The 21,143-nt window shown below is 36.4% G+C and overlaps 3 protein-coding genes, 1 long non-coding RNA gene and 1 pseudogene across 5 annotated transcripts; 1 reads left to right on the top strand and 4 right to left on the bottom strand.

Moving 5' to 3' along the window:
* The first annotated feature begins 372 nt into the window (after positions 1-372).
* On the top strand, positions 373-6,430 carry LOC117134063 (annotated as a pseudogene).
* On the bottom strand, positions 3,147-4,861 carry LOC103869207. Its single transcript, XR_004458181.1, has 3 exons — positions 4,384-4,861; positions 4,232-4,295; positions 3,147-4,104 (listed from the first exon to the last, which is right to left on the bottom strand). It is a non-coding gene; the product is annotated as an uncharacterized LOC103869207 (long non-coding RNA).
* Positions 6,431-7,200: 770 nt separating the features above from the next.
* Positions 7,201-10,036, bottom strand: LOC103869206. 2 transcript variants are annotated; one of them, XM_009147269.3, is made up of 9 exons: positions 9,585-10,036; positions 9,066-9,254; positions 8,847-8,949; positions 8,406-8,485; positions 8,241-8,318; positions 8,046-8,137; positions 7,866-7,977; positions 7,656-7,781; positions 7,201-7,552 (listed from the first exon to the last, which is right to left on the bottom strand). In XM_009147269.3, exons 1-9 carry the CDS (start codon positions 9,867-9,869, stop codon positions 7,436-7,438), a joined length of 1,182 nt encoding a protein of 393 aa, XP_009145517.1. In that variant the 5' UTR covers positions 9,870-10,036; the 3' UTR covers positions 7,201-7,435. The 2 variants fall into 2 exon arrangements, with proteins under 2 accessions (XP_009145517.1, XP_009145516.1); XM_009147268.3 differs by having other exon boundaries at positions 9,066-9,260; positions 9,585-9,999.
* A 2,200-nt stretch (positions 10,037-12,236) lies between these two features.
* LOC103869205 (B-box zinc finger protein 32) lies at positions 12,237-14,899 on the bottom strand. Its single transcript, XM_009147267.3, has one exon. The coding sequence runs from the start codon at positions 13,423-13,425 to the stop codon at positions 12,760-12,762; it is 666 nt and encodes a 221-aa protein (XP_009145515.1). The 5' UTR covers positions 13,426-14,899; the 3' UTR covers positions 12,237-12,759.
* Positions 14,898-18,763, bottom strand: LOC103869203 (mannosyl-oligosaccharide 1,2-alpha-mannosidase MNS2). Its single transcript, XM_009147266.3, has 14 exons — positions 18,211-18,763; positions 18,007-18,054; positions 17,749-17,922; positions 17,389-17,501; positions 17,096-17,161; positions 16,770-16,941; positions 16,599-16,688; positions 16,269-16,393; positions 16,115-16,180; positions 15,834-15,942; positions 15,652-15,753; positions 15,478-15,558; positions 15,225-15,395; positions 14,898-15,149 (listed from the first exon to the last, which is right to left on the bottom strand). Exons 1-14 carry the CDS (start codon positions 18,379-18,381, stop codon positions 14,898-14,900), a joined length of 1,740 nt encoding a protein of 579 aa, XP_009145514.2. The 5' UTR covers positions 18,382-18,763.
* Positions 18,764-21,143: the final 2,380 nt, after the last annotated feature.

Raw genomic sequence — 21,143 nt, 5'->3', positions numbered from 1 at the left:
TTCCAACCACATCCTTGAACACGACACTTAGCCACATACAGAGTTTTCGTTGTCTTATATGCTGAGTATGTAAATTTATATTCCACAGTCACCGACTTCAGCTTTGAAACAAGCTCAACCTTACTAGCAAAACTATAAACGAAGACTTACAAATACGTCTACAATTATTAGCTAACAACATTGTCAAATCAAATGAATTATACCTTCATAATTATAAAAAAAATTCTTTTCAAAATCACTCAAACCCATTAGGATTAACTAACACACACTGTCAAACAAAAAAACTAGACAAAATTTAATGAATAATACACAAATTCACATTTTTATAGATTTTTCTATGCAGACTTAATATTCAGTCTCTGAAGATGTAGACGTTCTTTTCAGTTTACAGACGCAGACTGTCAAATAGGTCTACTCTTTGGGTTGGTTTTTGCAATTGACCATTTTACGGGTTGCTTTCTATAGTTGAATAAAAGTTGTTATTTTGTACATGTAGACTTTCATTTCAGTCTACAATTTAAAAAGGTATAAATGAAATACAAAGTATAAATACATGTATATAATTGTATAAGCTTTCTAAATTTTTTATTAGTTAATTATAAAATGAAATACAAAGTATAAATACATGTATATATAAGAACTTTAGTAACTGCTTACACATTGTGGGAAAGGATAAATACATACAAGTGGACCTTCATGATGTAGGATCTAAACGCTCACTTCCTGTCAGCAATGATCCAACTTTGGTTCAAATCCAACAAGGTTCGTCGGGGGTAGACAAATGGAAAGCACCAATAACCAAGTTTTCATGATATTTGATATATTAAAATGTAAGTCGTGCTACCTATAATGTTTTAGTTTCTTATACAATTCCAATGTTTTTGGTTTCTCTCTTATTAAATAAGCAAGCCTTGTCCTTAAAATCAACAATACCACTGACGACACTTACGTTTGTGATTGATCTTGAATGATCTTAAAAATGGGTTCCATTAGCTTTTGTTTCAGATTGAGCTTAGTGTCCTTTAGATATGGTTATAGAGTTGTGATCAGTTTTTAGAGATCAGCGGTTCACAGAATAATATTTAAAATCTGAATTTAGCATCTAGAGTTTATAGAAAATTTGAACACCTTAGATGTATCATAGTGACTACTGAGTAGTGAATGTCAGGGTACATAGTCTATGTATCTTAAGCGTGTTTGCAAGTATATTTGGATCTAAAGAGTCTTTGCATGTATCTCCACGACCAATCATCACGACGATCTACCGTGCTCCTCCCCTTAATTACCTTTTAGGAGCTAACACTTTCAAGATAACTTGGAATCACAAAAGAACTAGGGTTACTTGTCGACAAGAAATCAAATTTTGCTCCACAAACGAAAAGAAACCCTTTATATAGTTTATCCATACATTCTTGTAACTCAAGTTGCTTATCTAATTTATCCATACACCCACCACTAATCCATGATGAACCACTTCTATGTATTTATCCTCTCCAACTATGTGTATGATGTAGCTTAAATATAAGAAGCAGTCTACTGATGATACCATCGCAGGCCCACAAGCTAAAAGTTTCAGCTGAATCCAAGGAGAATAAGCCCACAATAGAAGCATTTAAATGGGCGAGTTTCATACAGACAACACTAGGGTTTCCATACACACACAGCACTAGGTTACAAGGGTTTGAAAGTTCTGCATCACACCAAATTTGAAAGTTCTTATACAAAACCAAATTTGAAAGTTCTGCATCACGCCTTTGATCTCCAAGTTATCTGAAAACTCTCTGGTTAAAGATGCTGAAGAGGAGACTCTTGTTAAAGATGATGAAGAGGAGGAGAAGATCTTTGACGACAGAGAAAGTGAAGAAGAGAAGAAACACAGTGTATCTTCCCGAGGATTTGCTTGTGGAGATACTCTCTAGGGTTCCAAAGACTTCACTTGCACGGTTCCAATCTACCTCAAAAGGGTGGAATGCTCTTATAAAAAGAGATGGGAGACTTGTTAATAACTCTCTTTTTGTCATGGTAATTTATAGTAAGGTCTATTTAGTTAGGTTTAATCTCCACGGCATTCACGACAAGAACAACGTTGGAAAGGTAATAAGTCAGTTCAGCCTCAATGACCCTCTTTCAAGTTCTTCTTTGAAAGAAGTCGGTATACGCCACGTTTTTCACTGCGATGGTTTATTGCTATGCACCACCATGGACAAAAAAGATTAGTTGTCTGAAATCCATGTTCAGGGGAAACAAGTAGGATTATCAGACGGTTAAATTCCAACTATAAGTTCGATACCTACGCTCTCGGTAAATCCTCAAGTAACAACGAGTACAAAATCTTGAGGGTTAAACATCATGAACCATGCCTTGTTGAGTACGAAACCTATGACTTCACATCTAACTCGTGGAGTGTTGTTGGTGAGACTAGAGACTGGTTCATTCCAGGGGACTGGCGAGATGGCACGTCTATGGATGGAAATACTTACTGGCTTACTAATAAGTATTCTCCAACGGGGACGAGGAATGCTGCCTTACAATGTTTTGATTTTACAAAAGAGAGGTTTGGACTTGTGTCTCTTCCGGGTGATACTCTTTCTTATAATGTTTTTGCTTTATCAGTGACTAGAGAAGAGCAAAATCTTTGTTTGTTAGCTTCTTCACATGATGAGGAGGTACACGATGCAGATGTATGGATGGCAACTAAGATTAATGGTGCCAGAGACATGTCATGGAGTAAACTCCTTACAGTGAAACGAACCCATTCACAGCAGCTTCTTGGGTTTCGTAAATGGATGAGTTTCATGGTTAATAGAGATCATGAGTAAAGATGAATCGTATGTAAAATGATCTCTTATTTCTCAACTGATAAAATGAGTTTGGTACAAGATATATATACACTTGACTGATCCTGTAAACCAAATGAGAATCATAATACCTATTCAACTAAACCGGACTAAACCGAACTCTATATATTAATAATGGTCGATCGGGAGAATAAAGTTATAGTACGTACATCCAACTAAATACAAGAAGCTTACACATTGTGGGGGAGAATTATAAACACATAAAAGTGAACCTTAATGTAGGATTAAAATGCACAATTCCTGTCAGGTCTACTCCGACTTTGGTTCAGATCCAACAAGGTTCTTTGGGGCTAGGTAGAGATGGCAATTGGGTCTTCCCGTCCCGTCCCGTCCCGCCCCGCCGCGGTCTTCAGTTCAAACGGGTCTCAGCGGGACAGGCCCGCGCGGGATGCGGTTTTGTCGAGGGCTGACCAATCCCGCCCCGCATAGTACATGGGCTTTGCGGGTCGGTCCGCGGGACGTCGGTTTATCATACCTGCATTAACGAAACAACATGATCAGACATAACTCATTTGCGTCTGGACACAGAAACAAACATCAAAATATATATATAAACTCTTGTTCGGTTATCAAAACTAATTTTTTTCATTAGCTCTAAACATCAAAACATGCACGACTGGTTGTCCAGCTATAGGAAACAAAAGGCTTTGGAATATTCAGGGACAAGATTTAGAAACACATAATGACATAATCAAGAAACATAGCAACATCTTGCTTGTTTCTTAACAAATCAGATGCCGCAAACGTATGTAAGTTTCTTGTTTGTTATCTAAGCTCTTAAAAATAAAACATTTTTCTTACTTGTGGTTTCGTCTTAGTGATCTTAAGCATGCTCTCATCTCCTCTGCTTTTGAAGCTGGGCTTAGAGACGGCAGTATTGTTCAAAGAGTCCATGGGAGCAGCTGTAGAGAACAAAGATAAGAGTAACAATTAGACTAACGATTAGATCATGCATATCACAAGTTCAAGTTCTATCAGACTAAACAATACATGTGCACTACCTATCAAACTAAGCAATAAAAGTTAAAGTGCTATCAGACTGAACGATCATGCATATCATAAGTTATTTATCATTGGTACCTGAGAACCACTTCCATGATCAAAATGATATCTTGAATCTGCACAAATTTCATCAGTGTCTTCAAGGTTCTGCTGTGAAGCTGGTACTCCACTGTACCAAACAAACCACCTTGGTGAAGAGTCGTGACTTAGAACTTCGCCACTTAGAGCCCACAGCCTGATGGAACTGTTTTGATAAACAAAAAAATCTGATTAATAACGAAAGGCTAAAAAAAACAGATGTGAAGGATCCGTGACAACTATAATAATACAAAGGACGAATAGAAAAAAAAGTGCAGCTTCATCAATTTTACCTTCCATGAAGAAAATACATAATCATATAGCCAAGAGACTCCAGATCATCCCTCCTAATTTTCTCTAAGTACGAGATGTTATATTAGGATATTAGTGTAATTATTAATGTGAAATCTAAAATCGTGTAAACAGAGAGGAATGAGATAAATACCTCTGCACATGGTCATCGACGCTCTACTGTGTAGAGGAGAAGAAGAAGATGCTCTGTGGTCGTTGATCGAAGAAGAAAAAGTGAACAGGCGGAAAGAGATGAAGAAACGAAAAGAAAAGAGAAGAGAAGAAGAAGGCGAGTCTTTGATCGCATGCAAAAAAGATGAGTTGTGTACAAGAGTTTGTGATTGTCGATCGAAAGGGAAGAAACACAGAGAGCAAGAATGGCCATAGGCCATAGTCACCCGATCACCGTTTAGCTTTGTTCTCGGTGAGAAAAGTGCAGCGGGCCTCAATGTTTGCCCGCATCCCGCTTCGGCCCGTCCCGCTTCGGCCCAGTACCGCCGCGGTCCTGTCCCGCGAGACCCGCAACTAAACGGGCCACAATATCTTTGCCCAATCCCGCTCCGCAATGAGCCTTTTCGGGTCAGGCCCGCGGGCAAGCCCTTGAACTGCCATCTCTAGGGCTAGGCACATGGAAAGGCTCCAAGTCTTCATGATATTTGAGAACTTAAAAATGTAATTCAGATTCTGTTTTTTATGCGACTGGAACAATATTTTGGGTTATCTCTTATTAAATAAGCAAGTAACAACAATACCACTGTACGAACTTAGACACTTTAGCTTTTGTTTCACATTGAGCTTAGTATCATTTTCGTATGGTTAGAGTTGTGTTGCATTGTAAATTAGGCACGAATACTTTACCGTGTCTTGTCCCATGTGATCACATCCAAACCCACAGAAGAATATTTACAATGATTCAACATTCGTCTTTAGTAATAATTAATCATTATAAAGATATTTCTCAATACGAGAGAGAACAAAAAATTTCTTCATTGGTCTTTAACAGAGGTTAAAGTAGGTCTGGGCATTTGGGGTCCCAAACGAGTTTCGGTTTTATCCAATCGGGTTTCGGTTTTTCGGATTTATCAAAATCAGACCCATTCGGATTATATGAAAGTTCGGTTCGGGACCGGTTCGGGTTCTATCGGGTTCGGGTTGGGGTTAGTAAATCTTCAAAGAACCGGTACAACCCAATATACTTTCGGGTTCGGGTCCCAATCGGTTTTTTCGGTTTAAAAGTACCTGATTTTTACCTATTTTATAACCAAAACATGATTAAAATCGGTTCTTCAGTTTTAAAATACCTGATTTGTACCTATTTTGTAACCAAAACTTAAGTAAAATCGATTCAAAAATAAGGACATCAACCGTGATCATTCAAAATCAAACGAAAAGTAAACATATTTACTGATAAAAATAAAACCAAATAAAAGCATAAAATAAAAAACAAGTTCTCATGAAATGAGAAACATTGTTTAACGAAAACAAAATCAAAATCTAAATACTTCAAGATTCAACGGCCATCTTCAACCATCAACCTTCATGTAATAGAACCACCAACTTTCATGCAATAGAACCACCAACCTTCGTGTAATAGATAAGTATTTTAGATGTTCAATATTTCATAGTGTATTTTGGATACATATTAGGAATTAAGATCATGTTTGGTACAAGATCTTTTCGAGGTTTTGAATGTTTCGGGTTTTATCGGATATCCATTTAGATTCGGGTTCGGTTCGGATAATACCCATAACCCGAAATACCACAAAACAAGATCCATTCGGTATTTACGTCGGGTTCGAATCGGTTCGGATTCATTTTTATCGGATCGGATTCGGTTCGGGTTTTCAGGTTCGGTTTATTTGCCCAGCCCTAGGTTAAAGGAAAAAATTAGAAGTTAACAAGGCCAACAACATCATCTCCTAAGAAGCGCTATTGTCTTGTAACAAACCCAAGTTCTCTATCCCTTAATTGTTTTTAGAGCATTTCCAATGTAAAACTTCTTCTTTTTCTTCCAAACTGGAGTAAAAGTAAAAATTGAGTAAAATTGCTCCAACCCTACTCCATTTTCCACTCTATAATGGAGTGATGAACAAACAAGAAATATATTACTCCATTTATTGAGTAAATTTTATTATAGAGTGAGATATGAAATTGGGTTGGAGCATTTCTTACTCCATATTTATTTTTACTCTATTTTAGAGAAAAAAATGGAGTAGGGATGGAAATGCCCTTAGTATCTCCATGACCAAATCCTCAAGAACCATGCTCTTTTCCCCATCATAATTGTAACCCGTCCTGGGAACTATCTGCCCCGTGGATCTTAGGCTGTTTTTACATAGCATCGACTTCGACCTCTCATTTATGAGCTCTCCCTGACTCTATAATTAGGTTGGTGGTACGCTTGGTATACCTTAAACTCAAGACCTTACCTTTTAACAACCTTTTCCCACAGGACAAACTGTCACTAATTTTATTGTAACAACCTGTCCCACGGACTCAGGCTAGCTCTGCAGAGCACCAACCCTAATCCTTCTCCTGTAAATGAGATAAGTTATTGGTACGTTTGGCGATCCTCAAATCCAAGATCTCTCACCATTTAACAACCCTCTCGCTGGACAAATTGTTATCAATTGAGTCAGTAAAATCTCATAAGTGAAAGCCCGAGGTCCACGGGACAGGTTGTCGCACTAACATTTCGAAGATAACTTGGAATCTCAAGAAAGTAGAGTTACTTGCGCGACAAGAGACCTAATTCTGCACCAGTCATGTCGTAAGGGTGGACTAAAAGAAACCCTTTGTATAGTAAATACACACACACTCTTGAAACTCAAATTAGTTGGTAAATAACTCATCCATACACCATATGATGAATCCGACTACTATGCTCTCTGTTAATCGGATCTTCCTGAACAAAGTATAAAATCGTGACTTGGCGCCACAACAAGCAACTGCATTCCACAACGTAGCAGTCGTTGCAAATCCACGAATGGAAATACATATTATTAAACTCAGGATTCACCCTGTTATTTCAAGATTGTCGTGTTTTAACCCCATTTAGTAACTCCGTCGAAGGAGGGCCAAATACATAGAGCAAACTACAAAACTTTAGCTAAAAAGTCAAAAAGAGTAACCAAACAACACTCTAAAGACCCCGTCTTCTAGAGAAAAAGACGTTTTGTCATTTCTGCAAATTCAAGGATCTTTGGTCATTTCTGGAAATAGTTTAGCTTCACTTTCTCTATCACCTTCCATAGTGCAGCTTTAGCTTCTTCTAGCGTTTCAACACCATGACCTTCCTCAAAGGGCAGCCTTTGTATGTTGAACTGCAATTAACCAAAACAGAGAAGAGAAAGCTGATAAGGACTGTGCATGATCCATGAATCATTTGGGATTAAATTGTTATATATATATACAATGTTACATTACCTGAGCACCCTGACGAACCCTTACATCTATCCCTTTGCTATCTATAGAGATGAGAGCAGCGTCGTCTACCTCTGTTTCAGAAGACAGTAGCTCTCTAAGCGGCTTTGAGAAGATGGCATTTAGTTCCTACCACAATTTTTTTTACAAAAAGGGGAAAAGTAAGAGCCTACTTCAATTTACCAAAGGACAAGAATCTGAAAATTAGCACACCTTGAGGTTGTGCTCTCCACCATCGACGGCGATCTTATCTGGCTGTAAAGCCTCATACTCTTTGACATCAACCCATGCGACGGTGCCAAACCCTCCAATGAAATATATATCACTGCCAATATTCACATTTGAGTATACAGTTGATAAGTAGATTATGAGGCATGAGTTAAGAAACAAAACCTTATGTTCTGCATTCTAAAATAGTGAAAGTTTCCCCATTGCTCTGAAAGCCCGTGCGGGTGCTTTGCAATGTATTGCTTATGTGCCCACTCCTACCAACAAGCCACAACCAGAGATGATGTTTTAGCAAGTAAAGATTCATGTATACTCAAAATTGAAAAGAAACAAAGATTAAAAATAAATTTAGATGCTGACCTGCTCATCTTCTGATAATGGGTACACATCACCGAATAATGTTACTCTTGCATTCGATAGGCCACTCCATCCAGGTATCTGCTAGCCAAATCACCATATTACAGAACGAAAGAGAAAATAAAACCGTTTTGCTTTTGTAGTTTGAATACAGTTAGCCAATATTACCTGAACAACGAGACTGCATCTAGGTTCAGCCAAGAGATTTCTTGTGTGGATGGCCAACGGTGAAAATAAAAAGATTGGATCTGAAAACAAAAAGCAGAAGCCATTCAAGAAAATGTGCATCTATTATCTCAGCCACCAAACACAAGACATCTAATGTACTAAGCATTGCCTTCAACACTATCCAGACCCCAAAGAAAATACTATACTTACACCTATAATGAGATTTGAAGAAAATAAAGACAGAAAAAATCCATAAATTGATTTTAACTTCCCTCCTATACATTCCCACAAGACCCAAATCAAAATACACTTTTTTGTAGAGTGGGATGACGTTTAATACTCATGAATCAATTGTCCACTAGTAAGTCACTAAATCCATATCCTAAAGAACATTTCAACATACAAAGAAAGAGAGAGAGAGAGAGATATAGTGTGACTTACGCCCCATACGATCAGGTGCAAAATCCACCAAAGAGCCAAATGGGTAACCTTCCCTACGGTGGTGCATTTTAGACATCACCGTGCATAGATGAGCAAACCTAGCCTTGAATCATTCAAGAAAGAAAACAATAACCAAAAAGATAAATAATTTATCATCTTTCTCATCAAAGCAAAAACAAAAGGAACTCTAAAACAATCTGAAAGGACGAATCTTTTTACCTGCTCCAGCAAGTTCCTAACAGCCAAAGCAGGCCTAGGCAACGCATGAGCTGATGTCGCATTCTGAACTCCACCAGATATGGGAGTTCTAAAAAGCCCACCTCGATTTCCCCCACTGTTCCCAGCACCCTGAGGAAGTGCAAGAGATGACTCCACATCTATTACACTATGAGATGTCTCACTCTCAAGCTTTTCCTTCACACAACATTATAAAAAAAAAAAACTATTAGCTTATATGCCAAAGCTACCATCTTTACACCAATACAAACTCTGCATCATATCCAGAACTAGCTGAAGCTTACCAAATACAAAGAAAACTATACCCATGACAAGAACGGTAATAAAGTATTGAACTTTTTTTTTTTGGTAATCAAAAAGTATTTGAACTTTACATGATAATACACCTAATAATCACAAGACAAGAGACAAGGAGTATCCAATACAAAGAATCCCTCATAACCACGACAAGAATTGTAATAAAGTATTCAACTTTTTAAGAATCCACAAGAAAAAGAGAACCTGTGATAAAGAGAAGATGTCCCCAGGAAAGAAGCCAAACCCATTGCTTTCGCCGAGATTGTCTTCACCTTCACCCTCGTTGTGTAAGAGAGAGTGTATACGAAGGCCGTGACTTGATCCGTCTCTGATTCTCAACTTGGGGATTCTCAGCTTGGGTGGCGAATTACAGAGCCAACAGGAAGACTGGGATGAAGCTACGAGTGGCAGGAGGGAAGGTTTGAAGAGATGCTTTGTTTTCGGGAGAGGATTAGAGATGTATGATGACGAAGTAGAGAGCGCTTCCATGGTTGTTAGGTGAAGATTTACTTTTTGCGATCTTTCAGTGTGGCAGTAGGTAGAGATTCGTCAGGCGCCTTTATTGAGAGTAAGTAAAGCTTAGAGGAACTAGGACTTTTCCAGAGTAGGGTTTGATTATATACAAATAAATAAAGTTTTTTTTTTTAATCTTTTTGTTGCTGTAAAAGATTGGGATTGAAGGAAATTTATTTGATAACCTTAAACAAACAAACAAAAATTATTATTTCAGGTTGTTAAAATTATTTATTTTCAGGTTAACATGAAATTCCCCCCTATTTCTTTTCAAATCGATTATTAGTTTTTCTTTTGTTAGGATAAATACGAAAGATGATCTAACTTTAGCGCATATCTCGTTTCACACAAAGGTGACTACATAAAATCAGTAGTATAAAATTTACTATTATTGATAACAACAACAGTTATTGGAAATAGATTTTTAATTTCTCTCGATAGGAAACTGTAATAAATGAATTTGGAATTTCTTTATGTAAATCATGATTTAGTTTACTTTTTGTATCATCTGCAACTCACGTGGAAATTATTTCACTACCTCAGACAAGAGATATGAGTTACACGCATGCTAGCTAGCTAATTAAGTAGTCTTTTTTTTTTTGCATCACTAATTAAGTTGTATTTTTGTTGCATCACTAATTAAGTTGTCCATTTTTTTTTTGCATCACTAATTACGTTGTCTCTGCCTCACAATTTATTAGTTTTGAAAACCGGTTTAACTCATGAATACATACGTCAGCTTCAAATTCAGGTTAAGACTCGACAGCATCACCAATATATATATACTAGTATTACCTCTACTAAACTAGACAGTATATCTGATAAGCTGATATGTCGGTGTTTTTATTAATTTTTAACCAATGTTTTAAGTATTTTATCGAGTCAAAGTGTATATTTTGGTGTCTTTTAGTGTTATTGTGATGTTTTCAAAGGTTTAAGTCTAGTTGAAACAAAATAGATCGCATTGAATACAGAAAAATAAAAATTAAAGATGATAAATTATGCAGATGCATCAGAAGTTTATCAACAGATGAAAAACTTTTCACGATCCGATTGAGCTAAAATTTTACCACAAGATAAAATATTGATTAGCTTCTCAATTTCCGCAAGTTCGAAGTAGACCCATAAATTAAGTCAAAAGTTAATGTAATCTTTATAACGACGCTTCAATACGAGTAAAAGAAAAAAAATCAGTTTTCTTTAATTTTTGTTTGGCTTTACATAAAAATCAGTAGCGGAGCCAGCATGTTGGCAAAGAGGTCAATTGGTCCTGGTGGACTTCTGATTTTAAAAAATTAACATGTATATATTTCTTTAAAAACTTAATATTGCAAAATGTTGCTAATTGACCCACATAATATATATATATATATATTATTAATTGATCCTCCAAAAAAAAAATTCTGCTTCTACCACTGGTTATATCTCTTTAATCTAATTATGCAGATTTTATCATTAATTTTGTATTTTTTGGTTATGTTTGAGTAGATTGATAGTTAGGTTTTACGGTTTCAAAAGATTAAAAAGAATGAATGATAAGGATTGTTTGATTTAGAGAACTTTCATTAGAGACTTTGAGGGTTCTTAGTGCTTAGAATTGATTGATCACTTAGTTCATAATCTTAGGTTAATTGATTAGTTGATTTGATTGCTTGAATATAATCCATGTGAGCATGGTATTTTTAGCCATTGAGAGCTGAATGTTATTATGTTTTGAAACTCAAACTTAAAACATGTCTAATCTCTTAGATTTGTGGAAGCACCGTAGCCTATTGGTTAAAGTTTAAAGGCTTTTACACCCATGTCTAGGGTTCAAATTTCAGACTATGCAATTTATTACAGATTACAGAAAATCCAGGTTTCAAGTCCCGGAAAGAGCGGTTTATTAAACAATTATGCAGACTACAGAGGAAAGGCTTGCAAGGGATCTTCAACACAGTGCAAGTAAATCTACACAGTGCAAGTAAATCTGGCCAGACGCGGATCTTTATAGGACGGCTCAAGTGATGCAGTTAGGCGTAGGTATTCATAAAGCAGGTAGTATTGTCGGTTGTCGAATCGTCTATGTAATATTTCCTACATCATAATTGTAAGATCATAATAAATCAGCGTTAAAAAAAGAAAAAAATCTCTTAGATTTAACAGGAGTTAATTTTCAAGGTTGCTGACTTGCTGGATATATTGATTAGAGACACATGGGTTGAACTATTATACATTCGTGTTTTGAATTTTAGAATGATGTTTAATTGATTCTCTTATAAATTGTTTATATTTATAATGATTTTATGTGATTTCTTTGATGCCTAGCATTTTTTTATTTCATTATTATATCTGCATATTTACTTTTCTACTTAGCTTTAGAGAAACAATCTATTATCTTCTTCTTTTTTTTGTTATTTGTAGTATAATCTTGATATTTGTGGATTCAATCTTTATATACTATTGTGATTTAGTATGCATTTGCAGTGTGATTAAAAGTTAAAATTTTGTGTTATCAAAAACTAAAGAGTTTAAGCTTAAACCATGCTTAGTCGTAGAGTTCTTATAAATATTTACATTTTACAGGTATATATATTTAGTTTTTAGAATATCTTAATTTAGATTAGGTTACATAACACCAATAATTTCGATCCAATATATCCTTTTCTTCAACTCGTTTGAATATTGGACTTAATCATTACAGCAACTGAACTTGAAGACCAATTTGGAATTTCAATCTCCAGATTCTCGACACTACTATAAAGAATTTTCTACCATCTCACGAGGCTCCAGAACCATTTTAAACGTTTGGAAAGAAAAATCAACACGTCGATTATACATATAACTTGTATCACTAAAAAGGCCTAGGTGCAATACGGGACCCACGTCACATAACATTCTCGTTTTCACCCCATCCTTCCTCCGAGTCCACGCGCCACCGTTTAAGCTGCAACGTCACTGCACGCGCCAGCTTGCTTTCGACGGCTCGTATCATTCCAGCTGCAACCCCGCTCACATCAGCCACCTTCTTTAGACTCGGCCGCATCACCTTCTTCGGCGAGTTCCTAACGCCGAACCAAAACGCCGCCGCTAAAATCACCTTCGTCGGCTTCTCCACGGCCAAAGCGAGAGACGCCAACGAAACGACGGCGTTTCTAGAATCTCCGTCTAGTCCTAACTCATCGCACCATTTTACCAAAACACCCTTTTCCCTCCCTCGCGCTTTGTTCACGACGGCACGCGACGTTTTCGTCTTCTCCCTCGTCGTTGACGATAGCTCGGAGCTGGAGACACGATCCAGCGACGAGCAGCAAGAAGACTCCGAAGACGTTCCAGAGCAGCAGGTTGTTGTCGGAGGCGAAGGGGAAAGAGGACCAGAGAAGGAATCTCCGGTGAGGGATTTGCAGCCAGGGCAGATGATGCGGCGGACATGGCGGGAAAACAAGATGTTAGAAGCGTGGAACTTGGCGTCGCAGGAGCGGCAGAGGAAAGCGGAGTCCGCGGCGCAGTGGAGATCGGCTTCTGCACCACACAGCTCACAGGATTTCACCATCTTCTCGTCTGTAATGATCGATGATGGGAGGAGAATGATGGATGTTTAGTTATGATTTGACTTGAGGGAGAGAAAAACGGTGGACTATGGTTCATGGTTTTGATGATATATATACTAGTGGGTGGCTATTATTTTCCCTCTTTCACAATTCTCACCAAAAATCATATATTTCTTTTTTTGATGGAGAAATGAAAATGTGGTTTGGAGAATTGACGTGTGGAGAGGTTTTGAGGCTGGTGATATCTGTGGTTATTACTTTTAAACCGTTGCACTAGCCCACGTGTCATTCTTCCTCTTCTTCTGGCGTGACGTGGAGATTTAGTCAACACACCAAAGTCTTTGGTCATTGCACTCTGTTTTGTTTCCATTTCATTTCTTCTGCGCTATTTCTCTCTTCTAGTTTTTGTTTCTTTCGGTCATGACTCGTGTGAAGTTTCCTAATACTAAGGCTTTGACTAGGTCTGGAAAAAAAAACTGAAACTGGATAACCGAACCGGAACCAAAATATCTAAAATCGGACCAAAACTTTCAAATACCCGAATGGTTTCTATATTTTTATATCTGAAATAACCGAACCGAACTGGAACTGAACCGAGAACCGAATAGATACCCGAATATATAAAAATATTAATTATATACATATGATATAACTAAATATATATTTTTAGTTTAAAGATCTGTTAAAAGTATATGAAAATAGTCGAGGATAACTAAATTATTATAAAGTATCCAAACTACTTGAAAATATCCGAAACTATCTGGATAATTTTATTTGAAATATCTAAAGTAATCCAAAATATCCAAAATTCTTATCTAAACCATTCTAATTATTTGATATTTTAACCTAAATAACTAATATTTTATCTGAATTACCCGAAATATCCGAACAATCCGAACCCAAACCAGAACCAAATGAAAACAAAATATTTTTTAGGTATTTCCCAGTTTCTAATTTTACTATCTGAACCGAACCCGAAACTATCTGAACCAAACCAAAAATAGGTCAAGTATTAAATGAATCATCTAACCCCCTACCCGAATTACCCGAAATCCAAAATATCTGAACCGATATCCAAAATGCCCATGTCTAGCTTTGACTAAAACACAGGACAATAATAAAAAAGATTTAAGCTGAAAAAAACTTTTAATTGTTTCCTCTGATAAAAAGCATGAAAAACAAATACTCTTTAATTTTCATATTCTAAGGGTACAAAACACAAGACAAACCTGTTGAGTTATTACTTATTTTACCCCACTAATATAACATAGTGTCTATCTTGAAATCTTTTTTAAAAAAAATGGTTCCTTGAATAAAGCAACAGAGACCACATATTACAGGGGTCTTCGAATAGCCAAAGCCAAAATCCTCATTGGACATTGGTCAATTAAGACATTTCCACTGATCCACACTCCAGTGAAATCACAAAGCAAGAATTTACACTGTGATCTCTCAAGCGAGCGAGCGTGCTTAATTACTTGTTTGTCATCCGACCAATCCGCCTCTGGCGTAATCTAATTGTTGGTTTGCGTTGCTGCACGGCCGTGGATTGTCCGAGACTCACCTGATCATTCCAGGGCACAATCTTAAGTGGATGAGCTTCTGTGTTGAATACCCACTCGTCCAAGGGAATCACCGTTGTGGGGGAGAAGAGGAGATAGAGATACTTGAGCGTCTCAGCAAGGAAGAAACTTTGCATCTTGTTGTCCTTAACTCCTGTATTAACCTGGAAAAAGAATCTACTATCAGATTATACTTTATAATGTGGGGTCTAATTTGGAGCCTAAGGAGAACAACTTACATCCTTTAAACCGACATATCCAGACTCTATGCGAGAGTTCTTCTCAAACGCTTCAAATATATTCCATCCCCAGTCTTGATATGTCTTGTTACCAGTCAACCTCCACAGGTAAAACAGTGATTCCACAGTTTCTGGTCTCAAAATGTTCCACGATGTTCCAACACTCATGTCCTGAATCATCATCATAATCATGTTTAAAGATTGTATACTAAACAGAAAATGTAAACATAAACCAAACAAGGAAAGGACATACACTCCCAGAGTTGAAGAAGTAATTCTCCCCAGCCAGTTTTGTTGGTGTTGATTCGTAAAAGTTATAACATGTCCATGCAAGCTGCAGATTAGTGGAAAAAAATAGAAATAAAGGCGAAAGTTCCAACAGAATAAATTGTTTGAAAATCCTATTGATGTCAAGCCATAGCTTTACCTCTTCAGCAAGGGTGAGAAACTTCTTTGCTTCAGCGGGATCATTATACCCAGATGCTCCTAGAGCCAACATTCCAGGAGCAAAGCATGCCAACTCATCCATCTGAACATAGATGAGAAAGAAACATGAGAACTGGAACACGCTAGGCAACAGAGATTTTCACTTATCACAGACGGGTATACCTTGTCGGACAAAGAGGTTCCACTCTTCTCACAGATATATGTAAACGACGAAGGTGTTGATTTCTTAACCAAGCTTACCAGACCATTCATTGATTTCTCCCACATATCTCTGATGCCAAGATTTCAACACATATCAGTACAAAATACCAAAACTACAATACCAAGCAAAGAAAAGCACATAGATATCATCATGTGAGGACAATCAACAATGTTCTTCTTGTCTTTGACTTATAAGACGAAACATACGTATATAGACAAAGTAGAAAAGAGAAAAAACTTACCTATAGTGTTTCACTGATGAAGTTTTGCTCCCAAACACCCAAACTTTGAGCAAATATTCGTAAAAGCTGTATTCAAAAATATTAGCCGTCACATATCAAACCAGAAGGAATAAGACAAGCAGCAATATAAAATGAAATCAAGTTGGAGAAAAACCTGTCACCCATGGCACCAAATGTAATGGTAGAGTGCGATGGATTAGCTGTCTCGGCACTTATATAAATCGGAAGTAGACCATCCGCAGGGAAGTCCTTATTTAGCACTGAAATAACCTTTTCTACCTGATACACAGAGTTACAAACAGGTCAACCATTGAGTTGCAAATTATATATATCCTGACCTATTGCCAAATCCAAAACCTAATCAGTGTATAATACAAACATAGAATAAGTTATCGATCACTAGTTATGACAATATGTATCTCTGATCTTTCTGATAAGAAGATGGAATATTTGGTAATTCAACCATGCTACAGAGGAAACGCACCTTTTGTTGATATTTTGGGTCCCCTGTCCTCTGGGAAAGGGCAATAAACTCGAGCTGTTCAGTACCAGAATCTGCAAGAATACTGTCTCCCTAGTACAAGAAAGAAGCAAAAGATCAACTAAAACTTATAGGCCACATTAGCTTGCTAGTACCACATGTAGTAGGACTTACCCCTGCCCATGTAGGATTGTGAGCATTTCCATGTCTCAAGTTGATAATATTGTATGGTATACCCGATGGAGTGTCCCATGCTGGCAATAATCTGTCTGCTATATCCTTAGCCTTATCAAGGAAAAGTTTATCCTCAGAAAGATCATACGCGCTGAGAAGCCCTCCCACCACTCTGAAAGCCAGAGAAAGAGAAAAGATGTAAGGGCAGAAGCAAGACATCCATTACCACATGTTCTGTTAAGCGCAACCACAACATATAACCTAAACAAGATGACTCTTATTACTACAGGTCCGAAAAACAACATGGTAAACCTGTTCAATGCAACCTTATAGTTGTTTCGAACATACTGGCGTCATAATCCTTGTCGAAATCTAATGAGGTTGCAACCCACCTGCAAAAAGAATGAGAATAAGCAAATGAAGGCTGGAAAAGATGAACAGGCAAAGTTTGGGAGTTTGAAGCTTAAATAATGGAAAAGAAAGCAATTGGATAGTGCAGAAACATGATTCTTTATAGGGGTTAGCAGTTACAGCTAGAAAAAAGTCACAATTTTTTTCATATCATGCTAGAGAGAGATCATCCTAGAAAATGGCGAGAGGAGAGAAGAGATAGACTTACTCCCTGGCTTTCTGAAACTGCTCATCTAGACCCATTATGTAGAGTGTATCTAATGCATCTATCATAGTTGCTCCCAGGCCACCAAAGCTGTCAACGCCATCTTTTGTCTGGGGCTGATATTTCAAAAACCAAAAAAAAAAAATGGAGAAAGAAACAAGATAGCTTCAGTGACATATATCTATTGCATACCATTGCAAGTGTTTTGATATTTTTTTTTAACTAGGTAAACAACACAATACATGCAAGCCTCTTAAAAGTGTTGAAACTTGACATACTCTATTAACCATGCTATATCAAAAGAAGGAACCAAAAATCTAATTTGTAGAACTCGTTGTCAAACAAACAAACATAAAGCTGTACCTGAAGCTCATCTTGTCCCCAGGCATACTTTTCGTATGAGCTCCAAGCATGAATCATTGCTTCTTTTACTCTCAGCATTCTCTGGGCATCAACCGGATCTTCCTGAACATCATCCTTCAATGTACTACTATTCACAGATACATCCTCCGCGACGACGCTTTTTACATCTTCTAACTATCAGAAATGTAATGAATGTGAGAGCAGCTTTTTTATCAAAAAAAAAATCCTAAAGTTATTCAACATCGGATAAGCTCTTACCAACAGCTGCAACCGCATAACTTCTTCATTTAACTTGGAAACTTCAAGCTGCATAAAATAAAAATAAATAAATTCACTTCACTCTTCTTTTCAATAAACTAGTATGGTCTCTTGGTGGCAATTCAAAGCAGAGCTATCTCTCCCTAACACAAGATTTAAAAAAAACTGAGATCCAGAGGAGCATATAGAGAAAAGGTAAAACACCTGGTAATCACGGGAGAGAGAATGACGATCCCAAAGGACCATGGAAACGGAGAGGAAGAGGAAGAAGAGCAGAGCAAGACGCCTAGGCCTTCTGAGATAATAAGCTGGGTTGAAGTATTTCCATATCCCATGAGCATGACTACCACTCACCACCGCCTTACTCCTCGCCATTACGGAAACGATCAGATCTCGTGACTCCTCTACAAGACTGGTGATTAAAAAAATTTCGAAAAAGAAGGATGAGAATGAAGAAAAATGAGGAACAGATCGGGATCAGAGGAAAGATAGGGGAAAGACTTAATGTCGGAGATCCGACGGGTAAAAGAGAAGAAGAGTGTTTGGAAAGGAGAATGTGATGTCTTTTTATTCTAAAGCACACGACAATTCAACAATTTTGGGGAAAAGAGAAGAGAATTTGATTCGACAACGCTAACCGCTGATTTACATGTGTGAAAATTCGTTATTCTCGTGAATTTCTGAGGTGGACGCTTTGCGATTGGTTCTCAATGATTTTACCGGTTTTGTAAATTTTGTTTAATAAAATCTAAACCAGCTAAACTGGACTTTGTTTTCTGTACGGACGAGAGTAGATCAGGGGGTTTGGATGGCATATCCGGATTACAATAATAAACAAGCCAGCTGCGTCTTGTGACTTCACTACATCAATTAGGAGGATTGGTATTCTTGGCTTCTGCAGCCATTTCTTAAAAGGGGCCACCGCTTTATTTTTGAGGTAATTTTTTTCCACATTGACAAGGAAATCTTCAAATCACTTGCTTATGTTCCTCTTTGGTCTTTCCCTCGTGTCTTGAACTTAATTTTGTTTCGTTTAGTGACATGTTACATGTAGATAATGTGTTTGTGTTGCTCGGTTTCATAAACTGTTGATGGTTCATTACTCTCTTTATTAGTGGAAAAAGATTGAATCAAACTGATAAACCCTTAGAGAATATTACGCATAAAGAGAAAGATCATAGTGGTTGCTACCAAAACATACGATAAATCCTGAAATTATAAATTAAGAAAGTCGGAGATAAAAATTTACCTAGACAACAATCCAAGATGATCCAGACAGAATAAGTGAATATATTACATACACTTCGACATTCCCAACCATTGATGTGATATGGGCTTTGTTAGCCAAATCAGTGTGGCACTACAATGCCACTATCATCAAGTAGTGCGAGTGCAGCAAAAGTCGGCTGAATTGGAATTGAGTTAAAGTCAGTATGGAGAAAAACATCTTCAATTCTAACTTCATCATCTGTTGCCACATAATTCTTGGCCCAGATAACATAACAGGCAAGATTGAGATCGATATCTCTCCGATCCATCTCATAGACCAGTTTCTCTACCTTTTCTGGTTGAAGCAACCCCATGAACAAATTCATCATATCCATAAAGGGTAAAAAAGTGTTGACAAGTTGGAGATGATCCATTTCCTGGAAAAGAGCCTTTGCCTTGTCTTCTTTGAGTTCTCGATAATACCATTTCAAGAGCTTCCGGTAAGTGGACTGATTCTTGGCACCAAGTTGTCTGCTGTTGAAGTAGTTTTCAGCAGCTGCTAAGCCTTTAATGGCGGCAATCAGATCCAGACGAGCTCCGTTTTGGGAGGGGGAAAGTGTCATTTTCTGACCCTCCATCTACTCAAAGATCTACAAGAGGCCAAGAAACATTCAGGAAGTTAAACTCAATCAAAACAAACAATAAAACTGAAACCAGCAAAATCATGAAACCATCCTCTAAATTATCTAATTCATTAAAATCTTATGGCATCTCTTTATTTTGAAATACAACACAGAAAACAAATTATGTTGTCAAACTCAATAGTTAGTAGTGTAATATTTTGAAGTCTTAATTTAAAAACAAAAGAATTCAGAAATTAATACCCTAGTATTCAAAAATATCATATATCAATAACTTTTCAAAAATAATATATCTCCATAATTAATTTATCTCTAGTATCTAGAATATAACTTTATGATTGTAATCTATAATATTTGCAGACCAAATTTTTTTTAGCATCTTAAATAAATATTCCTTTTGTAGAATATTTATTTTGACCAATTGTTTTTTTTTAAATAAAAATATTTCCAACCACCACCTCTAGATTTGGCTGAGAGCCAAATTCAGAAAAACAATTATTATAACATACTGTAGATTTTTAAACTCTTATATTGAAAAGATAATAAAAACAAACAAAATGCATAGTGACTGAGTTTAACAATCTAACATATAAGAAAAATATAACATATAAGGTTTCCTCATTTTTGTAAGTTAAAGTCGTTTTAATTTTTTTAAATATAACATATAAGGTTTCTTCATTTTTGTAATTTAAAGTCATTTTAAAAAATTTAAAATATAACATATAAGAAAAAATCTAATTTTTTATTATATAGTTAATGTAATTGTTTTATTTTTTTAATAATATAAAGTTAAACAAAAATGAAGAAGGATACAAAAATTGTTATCAAATCTTTATTATTCATAGTCATTAATTGTCATATAGATGTTAATTATATTAAGTAATTCTGTAGCTTTTATTTAAGGAAAAAATACGCGCTTGTTATATTTTGGGTTAATATAATGTTTCCTAATAATTGAATTTGTACCAACATTTTTTTCCAATTGATTCTTAATCTGTCACGTAAGCTAAATTGACATCGTAATTAAGAGACATTTATGCCGAATCTCTTTTTAATTAGTAGAAACTTAAGGTTATAACTTAAAGTTATAACTTTTTAAATGATCTTCAATTAATATATATATATATATATATATGATATATATGTATATATCGATCCTGACTTATAACTTTCAAGTTAATAAAAGAAAGGATAAATTGTTGTAGAAAAGAAAACTACATTATGTTATCCTTTTTGTTTGGGCAACCTACATTATGTTGTTCACTCTAGTTTTGTATTATGAACACT

The sequence above is a fragment of the Brassica rapa genome, chromosome A05 (assembly GCF_000309985.2).
Source record: "Brassica rapa cultivar Chiifu-401-42 chromosome A05, CAAS_Brap_v3.01, whole genome shotgun sequence".
Classification (NCBI taxonomy): domain Eukaryota; kingdom Viridiplantae; phylum Streptophyta; class Magnoliopsida; order Brassicales; family Brassicaceae; genus Brassica; species Brassica rapa.
The sequence above is the reverse complement of the archived record's forward strand: the minus strand, read 5'-3'. Positions and strand labels throughout refer to the sequence as shown.